Here is a 23,432-nt window from a genome sequence, read left to right on the forward strand (position 1 = left end):
CAGAAACGACGGAATGGACCACGAGGAGATGGGGGATGGACCCGAGACGGAAGGGGAGAAGAGCCTGGAACCTAGAGCCTAGAAAGTCAGTAACGGCACTGAGTGGAGGGGTTGAACTGGATTGAGCCGGTTGCTGGGCGAGCTTGTGCAGGCAGCCCGAGCCAAAACCCAAAAATCAGGGTGTAGAGCTCGCGGGATGATGGTGTTGACGCAATGGGCGCACAACCTCACTGCTGGCAGATTGCCGCTAGCACTAGATTGGAGGCCTTTGGAGGTTCAAAGCGTGAGACTAGCGTCTCCGTTGCGCGTCGCAGTGGAGGAACCTTTTGAGACAATGATGATGGTGAATCGACGACGTGCGTACCTTGGCTCTGTCGCTTCTTCTGTTTGGAGGAGCTTGAGCGGAAACTGTGGAGTAGAGGATTGAGAATCAGCGGGTAATAGAAGTAGACTGAAGATCAAAGGAGATCTATATGTTCCACAATGGAGGAGTCTTGCAGTCCGTTGTTGCAGGTGAAGGTGAAGCAAAGAGTGAAGGAGACTTCTAGAGATAGGTCTAGTACTAACTTACTGTTAAGCCTCGGTCTGAGTGAGGAGCTTGTACGGTTGTACCTAACGAAAAGAAAGAGTGAGCGTAGTCGGAATCAACTGAGTCAACAAGCGCCAAAGATAGGCTTAGAGCACGGTCAAGTCTTTGAGGCCCCAGATGGAGATTGTGTGAGTGAGACCAGCCGTGATGTTTGTTAATATGAATGGATGATGCAGTTGATGGGCTAGGAGAAGGGGGGCATTGAGTTCCATCTGGTCGCACGCCAAGAGAGCTCATGGCACTTACACCGAATGGGCTTATTGGCGGTACTTGCAGGTACTTTAGCGACATGAGCTGAGGTCACTAATCTCCCCCTATCTTTCTCTAGTGTCTGGACAGGTTCTAGCTTCTGTAAGTATTGGCAAGTATCTTGATCCCAAAGAACACCCCAGCTTAGCTGCTTGCAGCCAGTTTTCCGACGCATCTTCCCCGCCAAATGACGTAAACGGACGCCACCAGAAGGGTCCATCCCTTGCTTGGTCTTGATCTTGGTTTTGGTGATGGTGATGGTGATGCCCTCACACTAAACCAGAACCGCAACACAACCCAACGACGATCGTCATTAACCCCCCAGGCTGTGCCCAATCTCACATGCGGCCAATCCCTTTCAATCGCAAGACTTGTCGCTCCCACGGTTGTATCCACTTCACCACTGAAGCTGAGATCTGCTCGGCATCGCCGTCTCCCGGATCTGCAACTTGTTGTTTCGGTGTTTCGTAGATATTCGAACTAGGAAGGCCTTTGCAATCTTCTCCGCATGGAGATTGTGGATCTTGATAAAATCGTGTTCAGAACTCCATGAAATCTGAGTTAATCTTGATTTGTACAAGCCGCATCCCGGCTCGGCACTGCAAAATGACTGCCGATGACATCCACCTTGAGGGACATTAACAAGAGGCATCCGATGACGGCTTTAGACAGCTTCAGCTCATCGTTCCTCAATCACAGCTTTCAAGACATTGCCAAGTTACACAATTCACTCAATGATGCCATCATCACATGCCATTGTCGAACAAAATTATCATTCTCTTCACTATTACTAACTCTACAATGCTATTGCTACATAGTAGCACGTAAAAAGAGACTTGCCGCAGTTTACTTACAATCTCCCCAAAGCCATTACCAAGACCAATGCCCAAATCCTTCCAAAACGCCATGCCTTATGCTTTGTGTTCAGCCAAGTGCAGTAGAAAGCTCCACAAACGCCATCTTCAAACCGAGAGTCTCCCCTAGCGCACAGTGACGGTTGTCGACCGGTGCCCTCCGCCCAGCGGGATGTTACTGTTTTAAAGTTCATATCCTGGAGAATAACAGCCGCCCACTAGTATCACGCTTCCTGCTCTGGGACTGTTTCCTGAACTGGGTCAGCAGGAGGCTTCTCAACCGTCTTCATCCGTCCCCATCGTCGCGGCGGCGGCGCCTTAGGTGGTGTCTTCTTCGGTCCTCCGTTGACGAACTTCTGCGCAAATGGTACTCCATGGCGGTGTTTTGGTACCTCTGGCAAAGGCTTCTTCGGTCGCGTAGCTATTGTGACGTTCTCATCATCTGTAGCAACGTCGCCTCCATCGCCTGATCGACTCGGTGTCTGCACTCCCGGCTTCTCCTTAACTGCCGCGACGTCGCTTACACTGATACTACTCGCGGTTTGCGACCGTGATAGACTTATGCCGAGGAATCTGCGGGCGACTTCAGCCTCGCCGGATCCTACCGTGGGGGACTGCGCTTCTTCTATCCATTTGACCTTTGATACACGATCGACCAGACGAAGCGTTGTGTCGTCTGCTGGTGCAAAGTGAACATTGTGCGAGCCTCGGAGAATGCTCAGCACACGCAGAATCTCATCCTGCTTATAGTGAGGCGGCTGGCTGAGTTGCGTATGTGCCAATAACGGGTAAAGCACTCGTAGGTATGTGTGCCTCAGGGACATTTTTTCATCCGGCAAATCCATCAAGTTTCGAATAATGACGTCCAAAAGTACTCGTAAGTCGTTCGTATAGAAATATTCGTATGTCGCCTTGTTCGTGAATAGCAAATACAGGAGCTTCAAAATGAGTAGCTGTAGTGATGTTTCGGTTTCTCGGTTCAGTAGCAAAATGATGTTTTCGCCAAACGTTCGGAATGAAGCCCCGTGAAGACTCAAGCACTTCACAATGCGATTCGTCAGAGGCGAATTGGGCGAAGCAGAATCGCCGACTTCTGTCGACGCAAGCATATACTGTTCGTTCAAAACAAGCTGCGTCTATGTAAGCAATGGCAGCTAGAATGGGACGGGAGCTGCTTACCAAAACACGAATAGTAGGATAATGATAAGGATCATGCGCATCGTCAGACAATTCTTCAATCAATGCAAAAAGATAATGGACAAATTCATCGTCCACCATAGTCAAGTCGTCGACCCGAAGTCGTTCCATACGCGACATCTCGTACATAAGCTGCAGAAGAAGGCGATGCAGACCAGGGTCCTGATCTCGGCGACCATTGATCAGTTCCAAAAGTCGGGGGAAGCAAGCCTCGTTCACCATGCGAGGGAACATGGTCTCATCCTGGCACCCGTCGAGGAGGAGAAGAGAAACGATAGCGTGCAGAGGCCCAGCCTCGTCCTCTTGAAGCAAGCTATAGATAATCTGCGTGCGAACATAGTCTTTGTTGGCCTGGAATAGGTCGCTGGCGAGAAGCATCCGCGTGCAAGTAACGATTTCTTCCTGAGATTCGTAGAGATGGTCGCGAAGGCGTGTCGTTAAATCTATCCATGTGCGCAAGGCATCGTCGATCGTTTCGTGGGATTCGCATTTGCTCGAAACGCACTTATCAAGTTCTACAAAAGATCAATCATGTCAGTCATTTCATGTCCTTCATTTTTTCTATTGTAGCAGCCCCTGTAACGAAACTTACCGCTCCATAGCTGCTCTTCGTCCTCCTCATGAGTGTAGGAAGCTTCTTCGAAATCTGCCATGATCCTCGTTTCCGTAAGGGTACAGGGACCAAGGCATCGAGTCCTGTTGAGACTTGATATGCGTGATGCGAAGCTGGCTGAGGATGTTGCGCTGGGTAGATACGACGGGACGACGGGCCAATTGACAATGGCTTCCAAGGATAGACGCGAGCGCAGTGGTCATCTCCTGGAGACGACGAGACCAGAACCTGAGATGGAGCAAAAGATATCAAAGCCGAAGCCAAAGTTTGTGCAGTGGTTGTGTTTCGAGAATTCAGGTGGCGGGGTCGAGACTCAGTTGTTGCTATAAGCCCGTTTAGCTGTACCGTGACCTCATCCAGGCCTCCACTGTCGAGTGTTGTCTTGGCGGACCACACAGCAACCTACAGTAACAACAGAACAGAACAGAACAAAAGCGCGGCCTCACTTATATCAATAGATATCTATGAATCCCTGTTACTTCAAATATTGTGGCTAGTACTGTCATGTCACGACCGCTATAATGGGCACCGCCACAGACTTTCCAGACACCACCAGCTGAACGGATGATTGAATCACAGCACAGACAGGCACTCCACTAAAGCTGTTGCTTTGAATGCATAGCCGAATACAAGATAGAATTCTATATAATCTTTAAGCTTTCGCTATTGCCAGAGTTGATACAAATTAAACGACCCTCTTTGATGTCCCTGTCCGGCATCAGGATTTGAGGATACCAAGCCAAAGCAATACATATAATGTGAATGCTCCCAAACGCCAGACAACAACCGCTGTCAAAAACAGCAGAGCCATTACCAAATACCTCAGCACCACCAAGGTCGCTACCAAAAACACTGTGAGGCACTCAGTCTATGATTTCCTCTTTTCCTCCTCGTTCTCTTCGTGGTGATCATCATAAATCTTGACTCTAGATGCATATTCTTTAATATTGCTGACAACATAGTTCGTAATCGTATCACCTTTTCCACCAGCCACCCGCAGCAACAGCTCGTTCAGGTTGTATCGCCCCAAGATGTCGACGTGGTCAGCTGTGCGAGGTCCTCCGCGAGGGTTGAAACGTTCTGGCTCATGGGGCATTTCAACGACTGTGACCTTGACACCTGCTGGATTGTAGCGTTTCATGTTCCAGCCATGATTGCACATGTAACCTGTGCTGAGGAGGTTCACAGTCCCGTCGCCCTCACCCATTATAACACCATGATCGACGTCTCCTTCGGTAAAGCCCGTGTCCATGGTGATGTTGAGGTTCGTCATCAGAGGCTGGTCAGGGGACCTGTAGTAGTATCCTCGCTCAGTAGGCTTCCCGACGCCATAGAAGCAGTAGATTTTGAGGCTAGGTGCAAGTGGTAGTCTGGTCTCGAGAGGGTTGATCCATTTCTTGGGGTCCAGCTCATTGGCTTCGACTTCGGCAATAGTGTGAGCAATACCACGAGAATAACTGCCCTTGAGCTGATCCTGGTACCAATCCTCGGTCGTATTGAGTAAGTAGGACAAGCCCTCCTCAACAGTGAAGTTACGATCAGGGGTTGTCCAGTTCGACCCAACTCTGAAGTTTAATAAAGATCCGTACGAACGATTCTGGCCTGGCAAGTCATCTGGGGCCCATGTCAGATTGCCCCAGACAGCGTTGCCACCAATGGGTAGCATAGATGATATACCGGGCATGCCGCGGAAAATTTCAGCCCTCTCTTCCTTGCTCAGGAACTTTTCCAGTCCGTAGATCGCAAAGGGGTTCAACTGGGCGGTATCGCGCATCTCACCAGACAGGACAGCAGTCAAATCCTTGACTGCCCCGAGCATACATCCGCTAATGTTGATCCAAGCCTCGACGTGTCGCTCAACCCAGTCCTGACCACCACGGCCCCCCCTCTCTGATTGCACCCAGTGGAAGAAGTAGAACAAGACCTGACTGCCCATGCTGTGTGATGCTAAGACAACTTTTCTGTTGTCCACCTCCAGCGCCACTTCGATGTGTGATTTGAGTCGGGTGAAATATCGGTCTCGCACCTCGAGGTTCGGGTAGGACAAGCGCCAATCATAAGCAGCTGTGAAGGAGTTTGTCGGGTCGTAGCCAACCGAAGCAAGATTCTCAAAGATCTTGCTCCAAATCCAATAACCTGTGATGAAGAAATCGGTGGCATCAAAGCCCTGAGCAGCTCTTAATTTGACGTTTGGCGGATCCAGTCCCGTCCTCTTATCGAGCATCACATGCTTCTTCCAGACCTCCTTGTCCATGACCAAGGCTTTCATCATGGTCCAACTTCCCCAAAGCCGCTTCCTGAAGTAAGCCTTTGAGATATTGGCGGTTCCCCAAGACTCGAGTCCAGTCGAAATAACGCCTGGTATCATAATCATGGGATGGTGTGCTTCAAGACCTTCAGCCCGTGCTTTGGTTCCGACAGAGAAAGGCTCATATGATTCTGCAAAGTCGCGCTCGCCTTGGATCAGATCGCGTATGTCCTTGACCAATCCAGCTGGCAGAGCATCTAATAGGTTGTCCATGGACAAGTCGGTGAACTCGGGAAGGTCGATAAGGTCATTGCTGGAAGCAAAAAAACCGGCGGCTATTATTCCAAACAAACTACCAAGAAAGAAAATGAAGGTATTGCGGCGCTTCCGAGTCTTTGGAACGGCGTGCTCGACAACCCGAACGTGCGTTGTCGGGTCGGTCGCTGAGATTTCCTCCCTTGAAATATCATCGCTCTCGTTCGTTTTCGTATCTTCATCTTGACCCTGGACATTTCGGCGCCGTAGGTTTTTCGCCATGTTGTCGACCCAAGCAAGAACAAGCCTCCGCGAGGCGTCGTCTTATTTAGTCAGTTGTTTGGGAGGTAAAAAACACCACCGACCAAGATAGACTAGGGGGATTGGATTGTTGGAGTTTTGAGAAATGTCGCTCGTAGCTATGACGCCCATAGACACCGGGCTAAGGTACTTTAACTTGGGTGCGGGTGGGCGCGTGCTCTAAATCTAAAACAAAAAACGGGGTGGTCGCAAAGTCCGAAGTCTAGAGAATCGTATCATCTGTCAGCGGAAGTTGTAGAGTAAACATACCGACTGATCTAATTTGATACGGGAGAAAATATCTGTTGAACGATAGTGGGAGTTCTATCAAAGCCACGGACCGTGGTACGTAATTATGAAAGAGTTGCTCCATGTTTGGTTAGGGAGTCGCGGGCATCACATGAAAATTGTCAAGTGTCTAGGGAGGGAGGGAGCTCATTCAAAGGACATGCTTGCCGTTCCTGATAGGCAGGGACCTGACGTCAAAGCCAAGATAATAAGGCTACTAATCTTAAAATGCCGAGCGGATGAAACGGAAGAGGCCAAAGTCACAAAGTCAAGCGTCTCTCTCTTATTTAAGGGCTCCCATTCCCTGAGAAAGAGATATATATCACGCTATGGAGTTTAGAGCTGTCATTATCACATGCTTGAACTTCGAATGATGATGAAAGGACACAGACCATTTCTCCATGTCTCTTCTCTCCCTCTCCCTAAGACAGTTCAAATTGGCTCTACCCAAGTTAAAGACGCATTTGTCCATCGCTTATATCGGCTTGATCAGACCACCCTGTAAACGATGCAATACCTCACTCAGCTAGAGCCATGCAGGACCTTTTTTACTCCAATGCCCCCGCTCTCCCCTCCACAAAACCATCAAAAAAGCTCTAAAATAGCGTCCTTGGCTTCTGCAGCACAGCGGAATCCCTGCCAACGGCCCTGCGTGCCTTGCCCTCGTGGCCATGTGCATCAATTCTTTGGTGCCCGCGGTTTACCAAACCTGGCAATTCACTGTTGGAGGCGCTGGCTGTGATACCTCCAATGCATTGCATATTGCCACCTCCAGCCCCAAATCTTGAGATCTTCCCACCCTCTTCCTTGAATTAATGACTCTTATCCATTGGACCTCAGCTCAAGTCCTTGACCCCTTGTAGGCCAGCACTTAGTCTACCCCTCACACCGATACCGGGTTTAGTCTCCATTTCTGCCTGCCCCTCTTTAGGTGTCAAGTCAAGATCTGGTTTTAAACCTTCAGACGCCCATATCTAACATCTTACCCAAACATCAACTTCAACACAACTCTACTACCACAGATCTCAACAGTATAACTGATCGTCCAGAATCAGTCTGGTTCCTTCCACATTCTGTAAACCCCCATAGTCCCATGGCCCCTACCAAAATCGACGACCTTCCTGGCGAGTTACGCTACGTACAATATGAACATGCCCTCGAGGCTCAGTATTTACCCGCTATCCGGGCATTGATCTCAAAGGACTTGAGTGAGCCTTATAGCATCTATGTATATCGGTATTTCTTATGCCAGTGGGCACATCTCTGCTTCATGGTGAGACCAATTCACCCTCAAGTCGATTCCAGGGTAGTTATCTGACAAATAGTCTCCAGGCACTGAACCCAGTCGATTCATCTCTCATCGGTGTTATAGTGTGCAAGCTGGAAGTCCATGCTTCACACTCCAACCCCACTCGAAGAGGCTACATCGCCATGTTGGCCGTTGCTTCTGACTTCCGTGGCCATGGTATTGCCACAGCCCTCGTCAAGAAGGCCATCGACGCCATGACCAAGCGCAATGCGGACGAAATTGTCCTCGAGACTGAAGAGACCAACGTTGCTGCTATGCGATTGTACGAACAGCTCGGCTTTTTGCGCACTAAGAAGCTACATCGATACTACCTCAACGGCAACAGTGCATATCGACTTGTTCTGCCGCTCAAGTACATCGACCTTGACGCCAGCGCCAATGACCTTGAAATCGTCGATGTATAAGCTTTCACGGTTCCATGGGTATTTATAGTATTTTCACGGGGTTCAGTGATGGGAAGCCATTGATGGACAGGACATGGGCGGACAAACTGGTCATAGGTCAGCGACAGCATTTAAGCGTCATGCGGAATTAGCATCTCTTGGAATCATGGGCGTTTAGGATATTGGTTATGAAGGTCATGACGATACGATCCTGTTCTTTTTTGTTTCTCTCTACATTATGCACTCGGATTCTTGATTTTGATCCTCCATACACGATGGAACATTCCCTCTTGTTCTGCCTGGCCAGATGAGTCATTTGTTGTGCGTCGTTAGGTCTGGAAGATGTCAGATGACTTATAGATCGACGCTTTCAGACCCCAGGGATTCCCAGACGATATCCCTATGTACGTATATGCATCTATCGACTTGCGTCAGCCTCACTTTCTTGACATCAATACGAAACCATGACTCACCTGGCTTATAGTAGATAGGTCGTCCTCGAGCTTCAACCAATCTGAGCTCTCGAAGCTTTTGAAGCACCCTGCCAACGTCGGCCTTGTCTGCGAAATCGGTCGTGTACACGCAGATGAGTCGATCTTTTCGAGAATCCTCCTCGGCTGGTCGTGGAGCAACCTTTGCAGCAATGCCAAGCTCGTTTTTGGCAGTTGCTTTCGCGACAATCTCCCACACGTCGTTTACTTCTGCTGGTGAACAGAACAACATCCACTGTCAAGGGTCAGTCGTGTTTTGGCGAGACGTCCTGAGAAACAAACCTTGCCAGCGCGGACTTTGGCAGCGTGCGCCAGGTGCAGTATATCATCTGAGGCTTTCTTGATTTCTTTTCGAAGATCCCGCTCCTGCGTTGCAAGGACCTTGTTGGTTTTCTTCAAGCCGTCCTTGAACTTGGAGAGAAGTTCTAGTCTCTCCAGGCCGCCTTCCATGACAAGCGCAGTCTTGCTGCCTTCTTCCTCGGGAGCCTCATCTTCATTACCTTTACTAAGTTGGTTCTGCCCCATAGACTTCTCAACGCGGGGTATATACGGATTGCAAATGAAGATCCAAGGCGTATCCTCCGAGATGTCTGTTGTCCTGGGTGGGAGACGTGCGAGGAACTGATCTACCGTCTCGGTAAGCTGCCATGCATAATTTACCCCGGCGTAGGGATTGTGAAGATGAGATGTTTCGTGAACGTTGCTCTTGTCAGGGATAGGCCTCCCAGGGCATTGCTGTTGCTCGAGCATCCAGCTCTGAACATCAAATTGTTGTACACGGTTGTTGAGGTTCATGACCACATCATCGTCCCCTAAAACTGTAAGCTAATGAAGATTTGGTTCAACGGTAGGGCGTACCGTAGAAGTCAGATTCATCGGAATATTCCATGACGTTGAATCAAGTTAAAATTGAAGAGGATGTAGTCAGAACAAAGCAGAGCCTTGGGTTTATCAGTAATGGTGCTGGAACTGTTGGTGTGGTGGACAAGAGCACAAACTGCGCAACAAGCATAAATCAAAAGGAGAAAGAGTTGCCAACATAGGAAACAAGATCGCCGCCTCAGCCGTCCTATGCGTTAAAGTGGCAGGTTATTAATGAATAAATACGCGTGTTGACGTAAGGAGCGGAATACCCCAGACGAGACGAGGGGATGGAGTCGCAGAAGCAAGTTCGCGTTGATAGCGCTAGTCCGGCAGTTAAACTTTGAGGCCTGTAACTTATACCCTGCAATAGATTACGCCTCAAGTTTGATCATGGGAATAGTCAACCACTTTGTGTATCTTCTTAGTTAGTTAAATGCCTGGATCCTTCGCAGAATTCTTTGGTATCCAATCTGAAATTACAACTGTGCATTCTGGCGATTATTGTACATCTCAAGTCTCACCCTATAAATGGATAAGGTAACAACTAAAGAGACAGACCCCACCGGACTCCATTTGTTTTCTATTGATTGCTTGCTTGCTTTTGCTTTTTGCCAAATCCTACATATCACTTCAATATCCATTACTACCCATGGATGATTCCAAAATCGTTTCGTCAAAGGTTTCCTTAACCTTGGATCTGCCTCCTAGTTGTATCCAATTCTGTAAACTACATCCTAGCTTGTTCGTGGTAGGAACTTACAACCTCCAAAGAAATGACGATGCCCAAAAAGAGACAGACAACGACAATGACACTGATGCTGCAACCGCAGCCAAGACACCACAAAGCCGCAATGGGAGCTTGCTACTCTTCAACGTCGTTGGTGACGACTTGTAAGTTTATTTCCCCGGGCCCCAATTGGTTGCTGACGCGTTTGATCATAGTCATCTAGTTCAGAGAGTTTTGCAGCCTTCAGCTATTCTAGACCTCCGATTTCACCCTCAGAAAGGCAAGGAGGATATCATGGCTGTAGTATCTAGCACTGGGACACTGGCTGTGTTCAAACTTGACCCGAAGACAAATCCCTCAGCCCCTTTACAGCATATATCAACAAGCAGATGTGACGATATTCCAGAGGATATCTTGTTCCTGCAATGCAACTGGCATCCTGAGATCCCAGATCTGTTTGGTCTCACAACTTCGACAGGCTCTGCTCGAATATTACATTTGGACGAAGAGTACCGCATCACTCAGAACTACGCTGATCTCAGTATTGCCAATTCCCTCGAGGCCTGGTGCATTGCATTCTCACCCGCAACACCAGAGTCAACTAAGGATAAGGCCCAAGTCGCAGCTTATTGCGGTGGAGATGACTCCATGCTTCGCTACACGTCCTGCATTTGGGATTCAAGGGAGCCTGATTCCCCGTTCGAAGAGCCATATTCGCCTGCAACTATAAAGGGGGCACATGATGCAGGGGTCACAGCAATTCTGCCACTTTTCCCACTCACAAAGGACTCAGGCAGAGTCGTTGTGACAGGCAGCTATGACGACCATCTACGTGTTTTCGTTGTACATGACCTACACGAATCATATGGCATGAAAAAGGTCGAGCTAGTGCTTGAGCAAAACCTAGGAGGAGGTGTCTGGCGATTGGATTTGGTCAAAATACAAGATTCTAAAGAGTCTATAAAAGTGAGGATCCTCGCGTCATGCATGCATGCAGGCGCAAGACTTTTGGACCTGGAGGTCAAGAATGACAAGGACTGGAGTTGCGAGATTCTGGCGAGGTTTGAAGAACACAAGAGCATGAACTATGGAAGTGACTTTATTCGGGATAATGAGCCTTCTGAGGTTGTGCGGTGTGTGTCAACAAGCTTCTATGATAAACTGCTCTGTCTGTGGCAGTGTACGCCAGCCAATAAATAGAACAGAATAAAAGTGCACGCACTTTCATACCACGAAATTATGTATAGCTCAATCTCATCACCTTTGGGAGAGCGCCAGTCCAAACCAGTCTACAAATGAAGCTCACGGCTTTCATTTGCTAATAAGTACCTAGGCGAGATTCTGTGACTCAGAAGCACTCACCAGTACAGTCCAATGAACTTCTGCCTTGGATAATCATGCTTCAATGACTGAAATCGCGGATCGAGAAATGAACGATACGTATCATATCAAGATATCAACTAAAGCACAGAGACGAAATTGGGTAGTGGCCATGATGATCCTGAACCCCTCTATAGGAGTGACGTGAGCTAGAACCAAAGCCTATCGATCTCCTTTTCAGCCTTGCAGCTTGGTTAATGGCCGAGCCCCTGTCGTACAGGAGGTTAAGCCACATAGAAACAAAGGACCCCAACAACAACTGGGGCCAGCTGTAAGATGAGAAGCTTGATACGTTGGACGGTAGGAAATAAGTTGACAGTTGTTCGTCAGAGGCACATACTGATGCTCTCTTTGTGATGCTCCAGGAGAGCCTGAGCCCAAGACTGTACTGTACTGTATGGAGGAAACTATTGGGATTTCATGGCTGTATTTTCTTTTTCTGATTCAGCCCTCACTTTATTAGGGGCGATAAGTTCTTTGTCAGTTCTGAATTCATGCATGAGGCGTGCAAGGTGAATTGTTTCAAATGGGGCTGCCCCGCCACCAATGGCTGGCTGGCTGTACTAAGTTAGGTAGCTGGTCTAGGCTCGCTCACTGATCATTCTCGGCTCTCTTCAGCCTGAGAGCTCTGAATTTTAGCCCAACACTTAACTTAACTTCTCTCTCACCACTTTCGCTTTGGCTTTCACTCTCACCATCTCCAAAGTAACTTGATACTGTGACCAATCTTTTCTTCTCGGGTTATCTTCTGCTTCACCGCCTTTGTTGGAAAAAATAATTTGCTTTGCTTATTTGCATCTTGCCATCTTCCCCCAGTCACTTCCGGCTCTTCGCTTGCTTGCTTGCTTCGCTATCTGCTTCATCTTGCTCCCGCCGTCGCAAACGAAACCCTCGAACCCGTGAACCCCAAACAGCAGACAACGACGATCCGCCTTTCTCTGCCTCCATCCATGGCTCTGGCCTAGATATTCCTCCGTGACCAGATCTCCGTTACAAAGCTTGCGTAGATCAAGCGCCTTTGCTCCCGTGCTCTGCTCTGCTCTACTTTTCCGTGAACCCTACATTCGCCAGCAGTCCATCGCTCGCGTATTGATCCGCCAGACGAAAGCACCAACATGGCAGCCAACGGGAGCTCAATGCCCTCGGCCGGCGCCGGTGGTGAATCTCAAGTGCTCACCAAAATCCACCAGGCGCTTGAGGTCGTCCATAGCCCGTACTCATCCAACGATGCCCGTAGGCTAGCCCAGGATTTCCTCGAAGAGGTCAAGGAATTCGACGAAGCCCCTATGCAGGGCTATAGCCTCGCATCCGACAAGGCTCAATCCCCCGTTGTTCGACACTACGCCCTCTCTCTGCTTGAGCATGCGATCCGGTACCGATGGTCAACGTACACCCTAGAACAGACGGATACCCTGCGACAATGGGTATTAAGTCTTGGCCAAGCCATCGCGAAGGGGGATCCAGCTTATATCAGGAATAAGACCGCCCAACTCTGGGTTGAGGTCGCCAAGAGATGCTGGGGCGCTGAGTGGATGGACATGGACTCTATGCTTTATCAACTGTGGGATATTGCCGATTCCCCAGTGCACAAGGAACTCGTAATGTTTGTTCTCGAGAATCTCTCCGATGAAGTCTTCACTGGGGACGACTCGGTTGTCGCCATGCGGGAAGGTGTGTTGAGTAAGGCCTGTGTTGAGATCTTTACTCCAACCGCGGTGTTAGTGGAGGCCTTCCCAAACCGTCAGCCCGGCCCTCCGGTGCGATATGGCGATGATGGTTGGCTAAGCCGCTTGTCCCAGTTTCTGGATTACTGTCTGAATCAGGCACCCAAGGACAACGAGGATGTCAAGATGTGCATACACAAGGGCCTATCTGTGTTCTTGTCACTCATGCCTTGGGCAATCCCGAAGGCTATTTCCTCGGCTCGTTGTGTTGAGGTTATGTGTGCTGGGCTAGCTTCGTCACAAGTCACCATTCAAAAGGTAACTTACTCGAATAGTCCACGATTGACTTGCGCTGACCAAAACACAGGCTGCATTAGAAGGTCTCCATGCTCTCTATTGCAGAACCAACTTCAATGACGACGAGTTTCGGGACCTAGTTGGCCCAATGTTCAGAATCGGGTCGATACAACTATGCAAGCAACTTTTTGAGTGGTCTGCAGTTGACCCCGAGGATGTTGACGAAGACAAGTACCAGACACTGAAGAAACTATCAGAGGTACGTCGAATGGCGCATAGTTTCAGAGTGGTACTAACTCGTTGCGTAGATGTTGTCTTGCCTTGGGGACTACTTTGACAGGAAGTTTGCAAAACTGCCTGCTGATACCGCCAAGGAAGACTTCCTGGCGCTCCTAGTACAAGTTGTGCAGCATCAGAGCCTGATGGTCTCTATTCCTGTGCTTGTCACATGGACGCGGCTCCTCAGTAACCGCTTGATTGGCCCAACCGAGCTTGTTTCGGCCTTCATCCCACCGCTGCTGGAGACGTGCAGTTCGAGATTGGTTCGATTCGAGAATCTCCCAGAGGATACTCAAGACGCAACATTACTCTACCTCATGGAGGATACAGATACGGTCCCCGAACGACACGCTTTCTTGGGCAACTACCGTCGATATAGCTCTCAGATCATTGAGGCTGTTGTCCAGTTGAAGTTGGTTGACGCGATTCAACACATTCTCAGCCGCACAGAAGATTTATTACAGCATCTCTATGATGGCCAGCCTCCCTTGAACAAGCAAAACTATTTTAAGCACTCCATGCCAGTCCTGCGCATCGATGCTCAATTCACAGTCATTGAGGCCACATTAAAGGGGTACTCCAAATGGCGCAAGCATCGGCCCCAAGAACATCAACAACAAGGACCAGAAATTGAAGCCAATCTGGAGTCATGGTGTAACAAGCTGCTCGAAATGAGCTTTGAGGACCCCATGATCCGAAAGCGAACCCTTCAACTACTTGTCTATTTCTCTACTACCGCGCTCAATAAGAACGCTACATTTATGCTGAAGGTGTTGGAGCATATCTTAATGACCTGGCCAGCTCTCCAGCCAGAATACCGTGCTTTCAATGACGCTATTAAGGACCTACAGGGTGAAAGTATGATTGAGCTGCAGCGATTGGCGTCAGAGATGCCTGATCATTTACTGGTAAGATGATTTGAGCCTTGGTCTTGGGCCCATTCTAATTACCTCGCAGGGTGTATATGACCAAATAGAGAGCAAAGTCAACGAAATGATGTCGTCCGGATCGCTTGATGAGAAGCGCTCCATTGCCTACAAGAGCTTTCTCTTCATCATTATGTCAGTATACCAGTGACGACACATGGAAGTAGCTTGCTAACCAGTTGGCAGACACCGAGCCACCAGTGTGGACGCTCAAAACAAGATTCAGAAGCTACGTGAGTTCATCGATCCTGTAAAGGCCCAATGGCAGACCGACACCGTGCGCAACTCTCTGGAGTCGTACGCTAGCTTCTGTGAGTTATTGGGACTAGACAAGGCTCAAAACTACATGGCCAACCGCCGAGCACATGAAATCGCAGATTGGGGCTCGCAAGAACTCGATGCTGAAGGACTTGCTCTTCAGAACGAACTTGAAGAACGACTTAAGCTTCTTCCGCTTCGTTCGACGAAGAGCTTCCTAGCCTTCTCAGTTGAGAGACTTGATAAGTCGTCAGATGCTTTCAAGGCTTCGTACGCTCTCTGGCAAGACGGATTCCCAGAAATCTTGGCCGATCTACTCAAGTTTCTGACTTACGCGCATGCGTCGCATAAACCTGACAATTGGGTCGGACTACCAGGTGAAGCAGTGTCGACTGTTCACCGAATTCTAAGCGATCGGTTTTGGCAAGCCGGAATTTCTGAGGGCAGCAAGGACGATTTCTATGCTCGTGTTATGGATAAGAAGAACACGATGGAAGGTCTCGCCTCAACTATCCGAGGATCCGTTCGATTTGTTCGCGAAACAGCCTATGCGATCATTTATTGCATGAGTCGCTTGGAACGGCAGTTTTACGGATTCGAGGGACTTTCTGCGCCTCTTTCCAAGGCCCTATTCTCAGACTCAGTTTGGTTGTCTACACACCAGCAGAGTAACTTGCTGAACCTGGTTAGATATCTTGTGGACGATTGTCCTGTTGACTGCCGAGAGCATTTTCTTCCGCAGCTGCTGGCGGCATGCTTCCAACAAATGGATGCCAAGATTAACGGGGAATGGGAAAAGATGCAGCGCCAGCAGGAGGTGGCTGCAGACGGTGAGGACGGTCTCAAGGAAGAAATGAAAGCGGAAAGTATTCTTCGACAAGTGACCTACACGGCGGTATTGATGGTGGCCGACTTCCTCGATCCCACCAAACCTAGTGAGTTCCTGGAGGTTACGGGTTTCTCAAGAGCCAATCAGCTAACAGTCTCCTTAGATGGGCCAATTCAGAATGGAGACAACAATTCGGGAGTCGACCAAGACAAGGATTACCCTAGCCTGAGGAGGTTCTGTCTCACTCATCAGGAGGTTGTCGAGCCTTTGCTTGTCTTCTGCACCCACGGCATTCGCGTGCGAGACACCAGGTGCTGTACCATGATACTGCGATTGTTCATATCATTGGTTCCCGAGTTTCATCTTGTGGATGGCCAGTTGCCCAAGTCTGTGCTACAGAGCCCAATGGAAGCACATCTTGCGACAGATAGGTTTCCCATCCCGCCAGGAATCTCTTCGGCCATTCGTGAATATATCTCGCTCGATGTGCTGAAAGCCTGCATCACATCATTTCATGAGCCTTACTTTGTGGAACTACAGAAGGACTTGGCCGCGCTGATTGCAACAATTGTCGTCTACTATAGCCCCATCACATCGTCACCAAGGGACGTACTTCTCTCACTACCCAATGTGAACGTGTCAGATTTGGACCGGCTGTCGACGTACATGGCCAAGCCTGGCGCGCATACTCGCCAGCAGCGAGCTCTTGTTTTGGATCTGCTCAAAGATCTCAAGGGTGTGAGTGTGTCCGAGATGGGTAAACTCCCCAAGAGTAGTGGATTTGGGGGTTCCAATCGCAAGAGAACGAACCGAAGCAAGATGGCGCAGCAGTTCATGAGCGACCAGCAGTCAGGACAGGATTCGACTCGATCAGGTATGAACGTGGCTCGTCGGGCTACACCAGATGCACTTGAGGGCGTCTCGAATCTATTTGAGGGCTAAGGATTCCGTGAGGGTGGATGATTGCCTCAGAGGCAGTAATACCTTTAGAAAATATGAGAGCGGACAGTACCAGATTTAGACCCGCCAGCGGAAAAGAAAAATGGGTGGAAATTTCAAGTCCAGGCCAAGGGCCCTTGTGACCAAGCTTCTTCTGGGCGGTATAATAGAGATGGGCGGATAAGGGGGGACAATAGACAGGACCGGACTGAGGAACCTGGAATGAATCATCAGGAGTATTAGAGCGAGCATGGGTCAGGCTAGGATGAGAATTAACATGCTTTACTTGAAGTTATTTGACTTGCGTATTGAGGTTGACGCATAATCATGCCATGTTGCATTGGCTCCGTCTGCAGCTTATGAGGCCGGCTGCATACAATGCGCAATGACATTGCATATACAGCCACAATCAGCAATAATCAGTCCATTGCGAAACATTTCTTATAGCTCAGCTGTGAATCCGGAAACCGGTGAGCACTATAGAGAGAGGGCTCGGTAGTGCCAGGGCCGGCCCGGGGCTTGAAAGCCAGCCCGGCACATGTTTCCCCCTTTTGAACAAGAGACCGACTTTTGTATGACGTCGGCTGATTTCTTGAGAGATAAACTTATGGGGGGTTCACCGGGGAAAGCATCCGATAAAGCTGCAAGGTCAATCACGCGTTAGATTGGAGAAGAGGGTGGCATCCTTGCGTATGAGGCTTGTGGAGATAGAACCGGCGGTGGCAGTGTCTTAGTTGGGGGGACGCCAGACGCAAAGGACCCGGAGATTAATGAGCTGACTTTGAAGTGGCAAAGCGAGGAGGAAATTTCTGGCTTGCTTTTCCACCACTTTCACGTGCCTTGCCTCTACTTAAATGAAGATAGGTAGTATTGTTTTGAGGCCGTCGCCGGCGCCGGTTGATTCTCCGGGACCGGGCCGTAGCTTGCGTACAGTAGCTTTAAGCCGGCGCATTCTTGGACATCAAGTTCCGGCATAAAATCAGGAACTTCCCACGATTTCTCTAGAGGCTTTTGCGACTGAATTGATGCTCGTTTCCCCCCATTCGGCTCCGTCGTAATTGACACCAGTGATTGAGTGAATATGGATACAATAGAGTACCGGCCAACATCCCCTATCCGGAAGACACATAGAAGAACGACAAGAGCGTGAGTGTTCCTTTATGTTCTTTGAAGCCAAAGACATGAACTGATTGATTTTACGTAGATGCGATGATTGTCGCCGACTCAAGGAGAAATGTATCGGCTCAATGCCCTGCGACAGATGCAAATACTTTGGCAGGCCTTGTCAGTTCAGCGATAGGTTCAGAAGAAGCCGAGTTTCTCGTACAGCAGCAAAGACAGTCAAGGCATCTGCGGTGGAAGTAACGTCCGAAGATGTCTCTGTGTACTTTGAGGCGGAACGTATTCAGGCGCTAGAGCATATCGTGAAACATTACACAGGGCTCGAAGAGTTCTGCAGGGAGAAGCTGGAGAACGTTATCGCAGATCTTTTACCTCTACGCAATGAAGAGGAGGATTTAGGAGATGTGATTGAGGTTGGGAACGACGATGTGAGTTGTGATGGTAGGGATTGCGCGAGTGTAGGTACAGCATCAACTGGTAGGTATTGTTCTACTTCAAGCGGTGTATAGGTAGCCAGAGCTGACTTGGTGCCAGCGAACGTAGAGTTCTCTCATAATGAGTTCTCTCGTCGTGTGCAAAAGAAGGTCAAAGACGAATTGACCGACTTTGAGTTCGAGGTACGATATCCCGTCCCACAGGTCAACCGGTCTCTAACAACAACACGTTCAGGACTCGGGAACAGACACAGCAGTCAGTAACAAAGCAAATACTTCTCAGCTTCTATCCAGAGACGCAGCAGTGCTCGAAGCTGTGTCTTTATTTCCACCAGCTCCCTCTGCACTGACACTCTTGCGAGTATTCTTTGAGATCGCCCAAACAAACTATTTCTATACCGACGAGGAGACACTTCGACAACGCCTTGACCAGTTCTACTCTTGTCCTACTCGTGTGGGTAGTGAAGATGCCCCTTGGGTCTCTGTCGCGTTGATGGTCTTTGCGCTCGGGACACAATTCTCGCATCTTTGTCAGTCTTCGGTAAGGGGTTCAAATCGAGAGCTCATGAGAGATGCCCACGATATCTGTCAGACCATAGATGATACTATTGCATCGACATTTTACCGCAAGGCGACGAACTTGATCCCTGATATTCTGGGCATGGGCTGCATCGAAAGCGTGCAGGCCTTTCTCCTTTTTGGAATGTATGTCCTTCCTATCGACCCATCTGGCTTGTCTTGTACCTATTTCGGAATTGCTATCAAGGTGGCAACGCAATTCAATCTTCATCAGAAGTCTATCCGAGATCTATCTCCTCGAGAGTTAGAGCTTCGGAAGAGAGTTTGGTGGACTGCTTACGCTCTCGAACGGTATGTTCAGTCCCAACGAAGCCTCTTGCAAGATCTAACAGAGAACAGCCGAATTTGCATCTTACACGGACGACCTGTTTCTATTTCGAGACTAGATATTGATGCTAATCTGCCCATTGATCTGGAAGAAATGCAGCCAAAAGAGAGAATCAACACTTTTCAAAACAACATGGCCATGCTCAGGCTGACTATCTTCATGGAGGATGCTCGAGATGGAATGTAAGCAATACTAACTAATCCTGTTTGAAATTGAAGGACTAACAAGACATAGTCTGGCTTTGAAGAGCAAAGATAAAGTGCAGAAAGTTAAAGCATTTCAAAACATGGTCCAACTCAAGGAGAGGCTTCGCAATTACTGGCACAGTCTTTCCGAAGACACCTTTTGTCGAGACCTGACGCCTGGCAAACCACTATTCCGATCCAACTTACACCTCTTCTTGACATATAATCTGGTTCATATTCTGGTTGGTCGATCTTTTATCCTGGACGAGCTGAATATCAACACCAAGGATACCCCGAGTGCAGAGTGGACGAAACTCAGAAGCGAACTAGTCAACGACTGTATTAACAGCGCCGTCACCACTATTCACCTCTGTCAAACTCTGCACGATGAAAGTAGTCTTTCAAAATCTTCTTACACGGAGTTCAGCTCCTGCTGCGCTGCTGTTCTCGCCCTGGTAGCAAAATGTGTCTCTGACAAGAGCAGCAGTTGCAAGGATGCCTGCAAGAAAGGGATGGAATTGCTGCGAGAAATATCAACCGGTGTCTTTTCGACAAGTGGTGAGAAACGCACAGTAGAAGGGCTAGAGATTGCTTTCGGCAGGCTGAACAATGCAAAGAGGCGAGACAGTACTGGGAAGCTCGACGAGGATGGATATCTCCAGTTTCGAAACTGGGTTTCCATGCAGCAGATTGTTCCTGGAGAATCGCTTCAGCTGCCTCGACAGGAGAACTCTATGCTGGACGTTTTGGGGGGGGCTTCGCTCACGTATCAGTGTTCTGGAATGGCCGGAGGTTACAAGACTGGTTGCTCACTGCCTGCGCGTACGGAAGTGACTTCATTGCCAGATTTGGGAGATTGGTTTGATCATGGGTTTGAGCAGCTGGTGGCTTAATGGTATATGACTTACGATTTACGATATTGGAATTCTTTAACTGTGTACACTACAACTTTACTACAGGTCATAGCTCAGAGTTCTCTCATTGCTGCAAGGTCATTGCCAGATATCAAGACTTGGTTTTGATTTAGCTTCGTTGTCACAAACTAACGCGGCTTCTGGTTGTACATTCGAAACTGGCTCGGCATCAGTCTGAGTCACGTTGAGAAGGGTTCATGACTCTTGCTAAGTACTTGAATACTTTGAGTTGAAGTGCACAGATCAAGTAAAGTTTAAGGGTTTGATAGTTTTTCATAGCTGACCTGTATTACATGATTTATATCAAGTTTAGACTCATTTACTGGCTAGCAAGTTCCTTCTCCAGCGCATCAGCCATATCCCCAAGAGTGGCAAACTTCCAGTTATATACAGGATCCTTTGTGTTGCCCATACTAGCTCCAGGTCTCTCGATCCAGCTTGATTTGATGCCCATCTGTTTTGCGGGCTGATGATCATGAAACTGGCTCTGCGCAGTCTGAAGCACCTTTTCCTTGGGAATACCAAATTTGGCCTCCACTTCCCGCAACATATACTTAAAATTGTTCAGGTTAGGTTTGTAACTTCCAACGTCTTGTGCGGTGATGATCAGGTCAAAGGGAGTGCCTTGAAGAGGACCTGCATTGCTGCCGGAGAAGGACTCGCGGTCGACATTAGACAGAACAACGAGCTTGTAATGTTTGCCAAGTCGACGAAGGGCATCAACAGTGTCAGGGAATGCAGGCCATGATCCAATTGAATCGCCAAAGGCCTTGTTTTGTTCAGGTGTGGGCTTAGAGAAGCCGAGACGCTCTGCAACATGAGGGTGGATGGTGGTCAGAAGTTCAGAATACTTCATGTCAGGAGTCTTTTCCTGTTGAGCAACTTCAGCCTCATGGTAGATCTTCAAAAGATCTGCCCGAGATATTTCGGCATTATTAGACTGGAGAAGGGGCTTGAGGCCATTCAAAACGCCGGTCTCCCAGTTAATGAGAGTGCCATAGACGTCGAAGGAGAGGAGGCCAAAGTCGGAGATCTTGCTCATTTTGACACTGAATTTGAAGGGGTTTTCTTGGTGATAACAATAATGATAATGATGAGTGAATGATGCTTGTCTATCGTCTTCAAACAACAGTACTTTACTGGTTATTTATAGGGAGAGTACGCCCTGTAGTTGACTTGGACATTGATGAGATAATACACTTGTTTGCCGGTGCCGGTCTAGGGTGACCGAATTAGGATGCCGGTCGGCACACCGAAAGTGGAGAAGGATGTGCCGGTGAAGCCCGGACTACTCGACGGGAATATCCATTTATACCGGGATTGTCTTGTAGAGAAACCCATGAAAGCTGAACTGGGTAGATAGAAGCTCTCTGGAGCAGCCCTTGGCTTCAACCATTTACGTATGGCTAAGAAGATGTTAACAAGCTACACAAGAAACGGTCACCGAAACATAACTAGCTAGAGTGCATTTAGTATATACGGTGCAGTAACTCAATAATATGTGCAACCTGCACCGGTAATGAATGATCTGTGATTATGTTCTAAGGATAAACGAATAGTGGCACGTCTCTGAACATCACAGGCTTCTACCTCTCAAGCAGCACGAGGAATGTGGTTTATGAGGCCTTCAGCAATGGGAAAATCGAGAGCTCGCGCAAATGTGAAGCCCGAAGCGCGAAGTACGAGATTGTTCCATAAGAGATGGGAGGCGTATTTTGTGAAGCTTTGACAAGAAGCTGTTGGTGGAAAACCCAGGCTTCGATATTTTATTATTAGGGCTGGAACGGCAGAGAACCCAGCGATTCGAAATGCGCATTGAGGCCATCCAAAAGAGATGGTCATCGACCAGATGCAGACGCCCGTTAATGTCTAAGACCGAGGCACGAAGCCTCATTATTACGGCGTGGCCCACCCATCGCAAATGTGAAGGAATGGAGGCTGAATGTGTTGGTTTGAGGTTGATGCAGCCTTACAAGGGAGACCTTGGTAACAGAGATGCCTCGGCTCCTTGCTGCAGAAAACATGTTTTGAGGTGGCTCGTCAACTCAGCCAAGTCTAATAACAGCTCTGCTATGTCTCAGCTTGAGAAGACGGATCACGACGGGCTGGATATGTGAAACCTTTAACGGCGATGAGGCGTTGATGGCCGAGACATCCCACATGGGCTAACGTTAGCCGCTATTACCAGAAGCGGCAATGAACCCATCGTTCGATTTGTGGCACTCGAAGCATTGTTGTTATGTTCTGGAGAGAAGCTGTCTGTGTGCCAGCCTTACCAATCGTGAAGTAAGTATGTACATGTTTGCTTTTGCGTGGCGTTCTGCACATACACGAGGGAGATCGATCACTATCTATCTCATCGATATCACCGATAACCAGGATGTGCCTTGATATGAATGGTACTGAAACGCTTACATATATATGTCACATTGTATATAGGGACCCTAGAGATCATCAAGATTCAAGCGAGGATATCCCACATTGACTGACATTGGCAAAAGCCCCAGGATCATCAGGATCATCCGATGCCACTGTGCCGCCCGCTTAACAATGACAGGATTGACAGCACGTAAAGCATCCCTGACTACTGGGCATCAACGGAAAGATCCCGTGATCAGGAGGATGTCGGTCGAGTATGTATATCGTCAAGGGTGTTCCATTCGAATAATCCATCGAATAGAATAGCGCGGCTGTCACAAATGCCGACCCTCGTCGATCTTGTCTCATTGGATGATGTACTATATCTGACCGTTCTATAGACGATCAGATTTTATCTGCATGATGATCCTGGCAATGGATGTTGGGCCTTGATTCTTAGATAGTTAGATACCTAGTTCATGTTGGTTACCTAGGTTAGGTTCTTGGTTTCCCCTCCCTCCAAAGCAGTGGGCAGTTAGGGTAACTTGCATAGTGGAAATAGCGGGCATAAAC

General features: G+C 48.6%; 8 protein-coding genes across 8 annotated transcripts; 4 read left to right on the forward strand and 4 right to left on the reverse strand.

Moving 5' to 3' along the window:
- Positions 1-1,916: 1,916 nt before the first annotated feature.
- On the reverse strand, positions 1,917-3,542 carry FTJAE_6817 (Orc3p; the record flags this gene model as incomplete). The annotated part of the gene is made up of 3 exons (XM_037353469.1): positions 1,917-2,822; positions 2,872-3,404; positions 3,482-3,542. 3 exons carry the CDS (start codon positions 3,540-3,542, stop codon positions 1,917-1,919), a joined length of 1,500 nt encoding a protein of 499 aa, XP_037206066.1.
- An 828-nt stretch (positions 3,543-4,370) lies between these two features.
- Positions 4,371-6,287, reverse strand: FTJAE_6818 (phospholipid:diacylglycerol acyltransferase; the record flags this gene model as incomplete). The annotated part of the gene is made up of 1 exon (XM_037353470.1): positions 4,371-6,287. The coding sequence occupies one exon, from the start codon at positions 6,285-6,287 to the stop codon at positions 4,371-4,373; it is 1,917 nt and encodes a 638-aa protein (XP_037206067.1).
- A 1,399-nt stretch (positions 6,288-7,686) lies between these two features.
- Positions 7,687-8,306, forward strand: FTJAE_6819 (ribosomal alanine n-acetyltransferase; the record flags this gene model as incomplete). Its single annotated transcript, XM_037353471.1, has 2 exons — positions 7,687-7,866; positions 7,926-8,306. The coding sequence occupies 2 exons, from the start codon at positions 7,687-7,689 to the stop codon at positions 8,304-8,306; spliced, it is 561 nt and encodes a 186-aa protein (XP_037206068.1).
- Positions 8,307-8,597: 291 nt separating this feature from the next.
- On the reverse strand, positions 8,598-9,665 carry FTJAE_6820 (uncharacterized protein; the record flags this gene model as incomplete). Its single annotated transcript, XM_037353473.1, has 4 exons — positions 8,598-8,620; positions 8,759-9,011; positions 9,059-9,588; positions 9,635-9,665. 4 exons carry the CDS (start codon positions 9,663-9,665, stop codon positions 8,598-8,600), a joined length of 837 nt encoding a protein of 278 aa, XP_037206069.1.
- A 624-nt stretch (positions 9,666-10,289) lies between these two features.
- On the forward strand, positions 10,290-11,666 carry FTJAE_6821 (WD repeat-containing protein; the record flags this gene model as incomplete). Its single annotated transcript, XM_037353474.1, has 3 exons — positions 10,290-10,531; positions 10,583-11,500; positions 11,615-11,666. The coding sequence occupies 3 exons, from the start codon at positions 10,290-10,292 to the stop codon at positions 11,664-11,666; spliced, it is 1,212 nt and encodes a 403-aa protein (XP_037206070.1).
- Positions 11,667-12,862: 1,196 nt separating this feature from the next.
- On the forward strand, positions 12,863-16,942 carry FTJAE_6822 (MSN5 (multicopy supressor); the record flags this gene model as incomplete). Its single annotated transcript, XM_037353475.1, has 6 exons — positions 12,863-13,729; positions 13,779-13,967; positions 14,017-14,895; positions 14,945-15,048; positions 15,100-16,106; positions 16,164-16,942. 6 exons carry the CDS (start codon positions 12,863-12,865, stop codon positions 16,940-16,942), a joined length of 3,825 nt encoding a protein of 1,274 aa, XP_037206071.1.
- A 1,078-nt stretch (positions 16,943-18,020) lies between these two features.
- Positions 18,021-20,480, forward strand: FTJAE_6823 (thiamine repressible regulatory thi1; the record flags this gene model as incomplete). The annotated part of the gene is made up of 6 exons (XM_037353476.1): positions 18,021-18,085; positions 18,144-18,489; positions 18,571-18,678; positions 18,731-19,365; positions 19,414-19,584; positions 19,637-20,480. 6 exons carry the CDS (start codon positions 18,021-18,023, stop codon positions 20,478-20,480), a joined length of 2,169 nt encoding a protein of 722 aa, XP_037206072.1.
- A 340-nt stretch (positions 20,481-20,820) lies between these two features.
- Positions 20,821-21,543, reverse strand: FTJAE_6824 (hydrolase (HAD superfamily); the record flags this gene model as incomplete). The annotated part of the gene is made up of 1 exon (XM_037353477.1): positions 20,821-21,543. One exon carries the CDS (start codon positions 21,541-21,543, stop codon positions 20,821-20,823), a length of 723 nt encoding a protein of 240 aa, XP_037206073.1.
- Between the last annotated feature and the right edge of the window lie 1,889 nt (positions 21,544-23,432).

This window comes from Fusarium tjaetaba (genome assembly GCF_013396195.1).
Source record: "Fusarium tjaetaba strain NRRL 66243 chromosome Unknown NRRL66243_c0000134, whole genome shotgun sequence".
NCBI lineage: Eukaryota > Fungi > Ascomycota > Sordariomycetes > Hypocreales > Nectriaceae > Fusarium > Fusarium tjaetaba.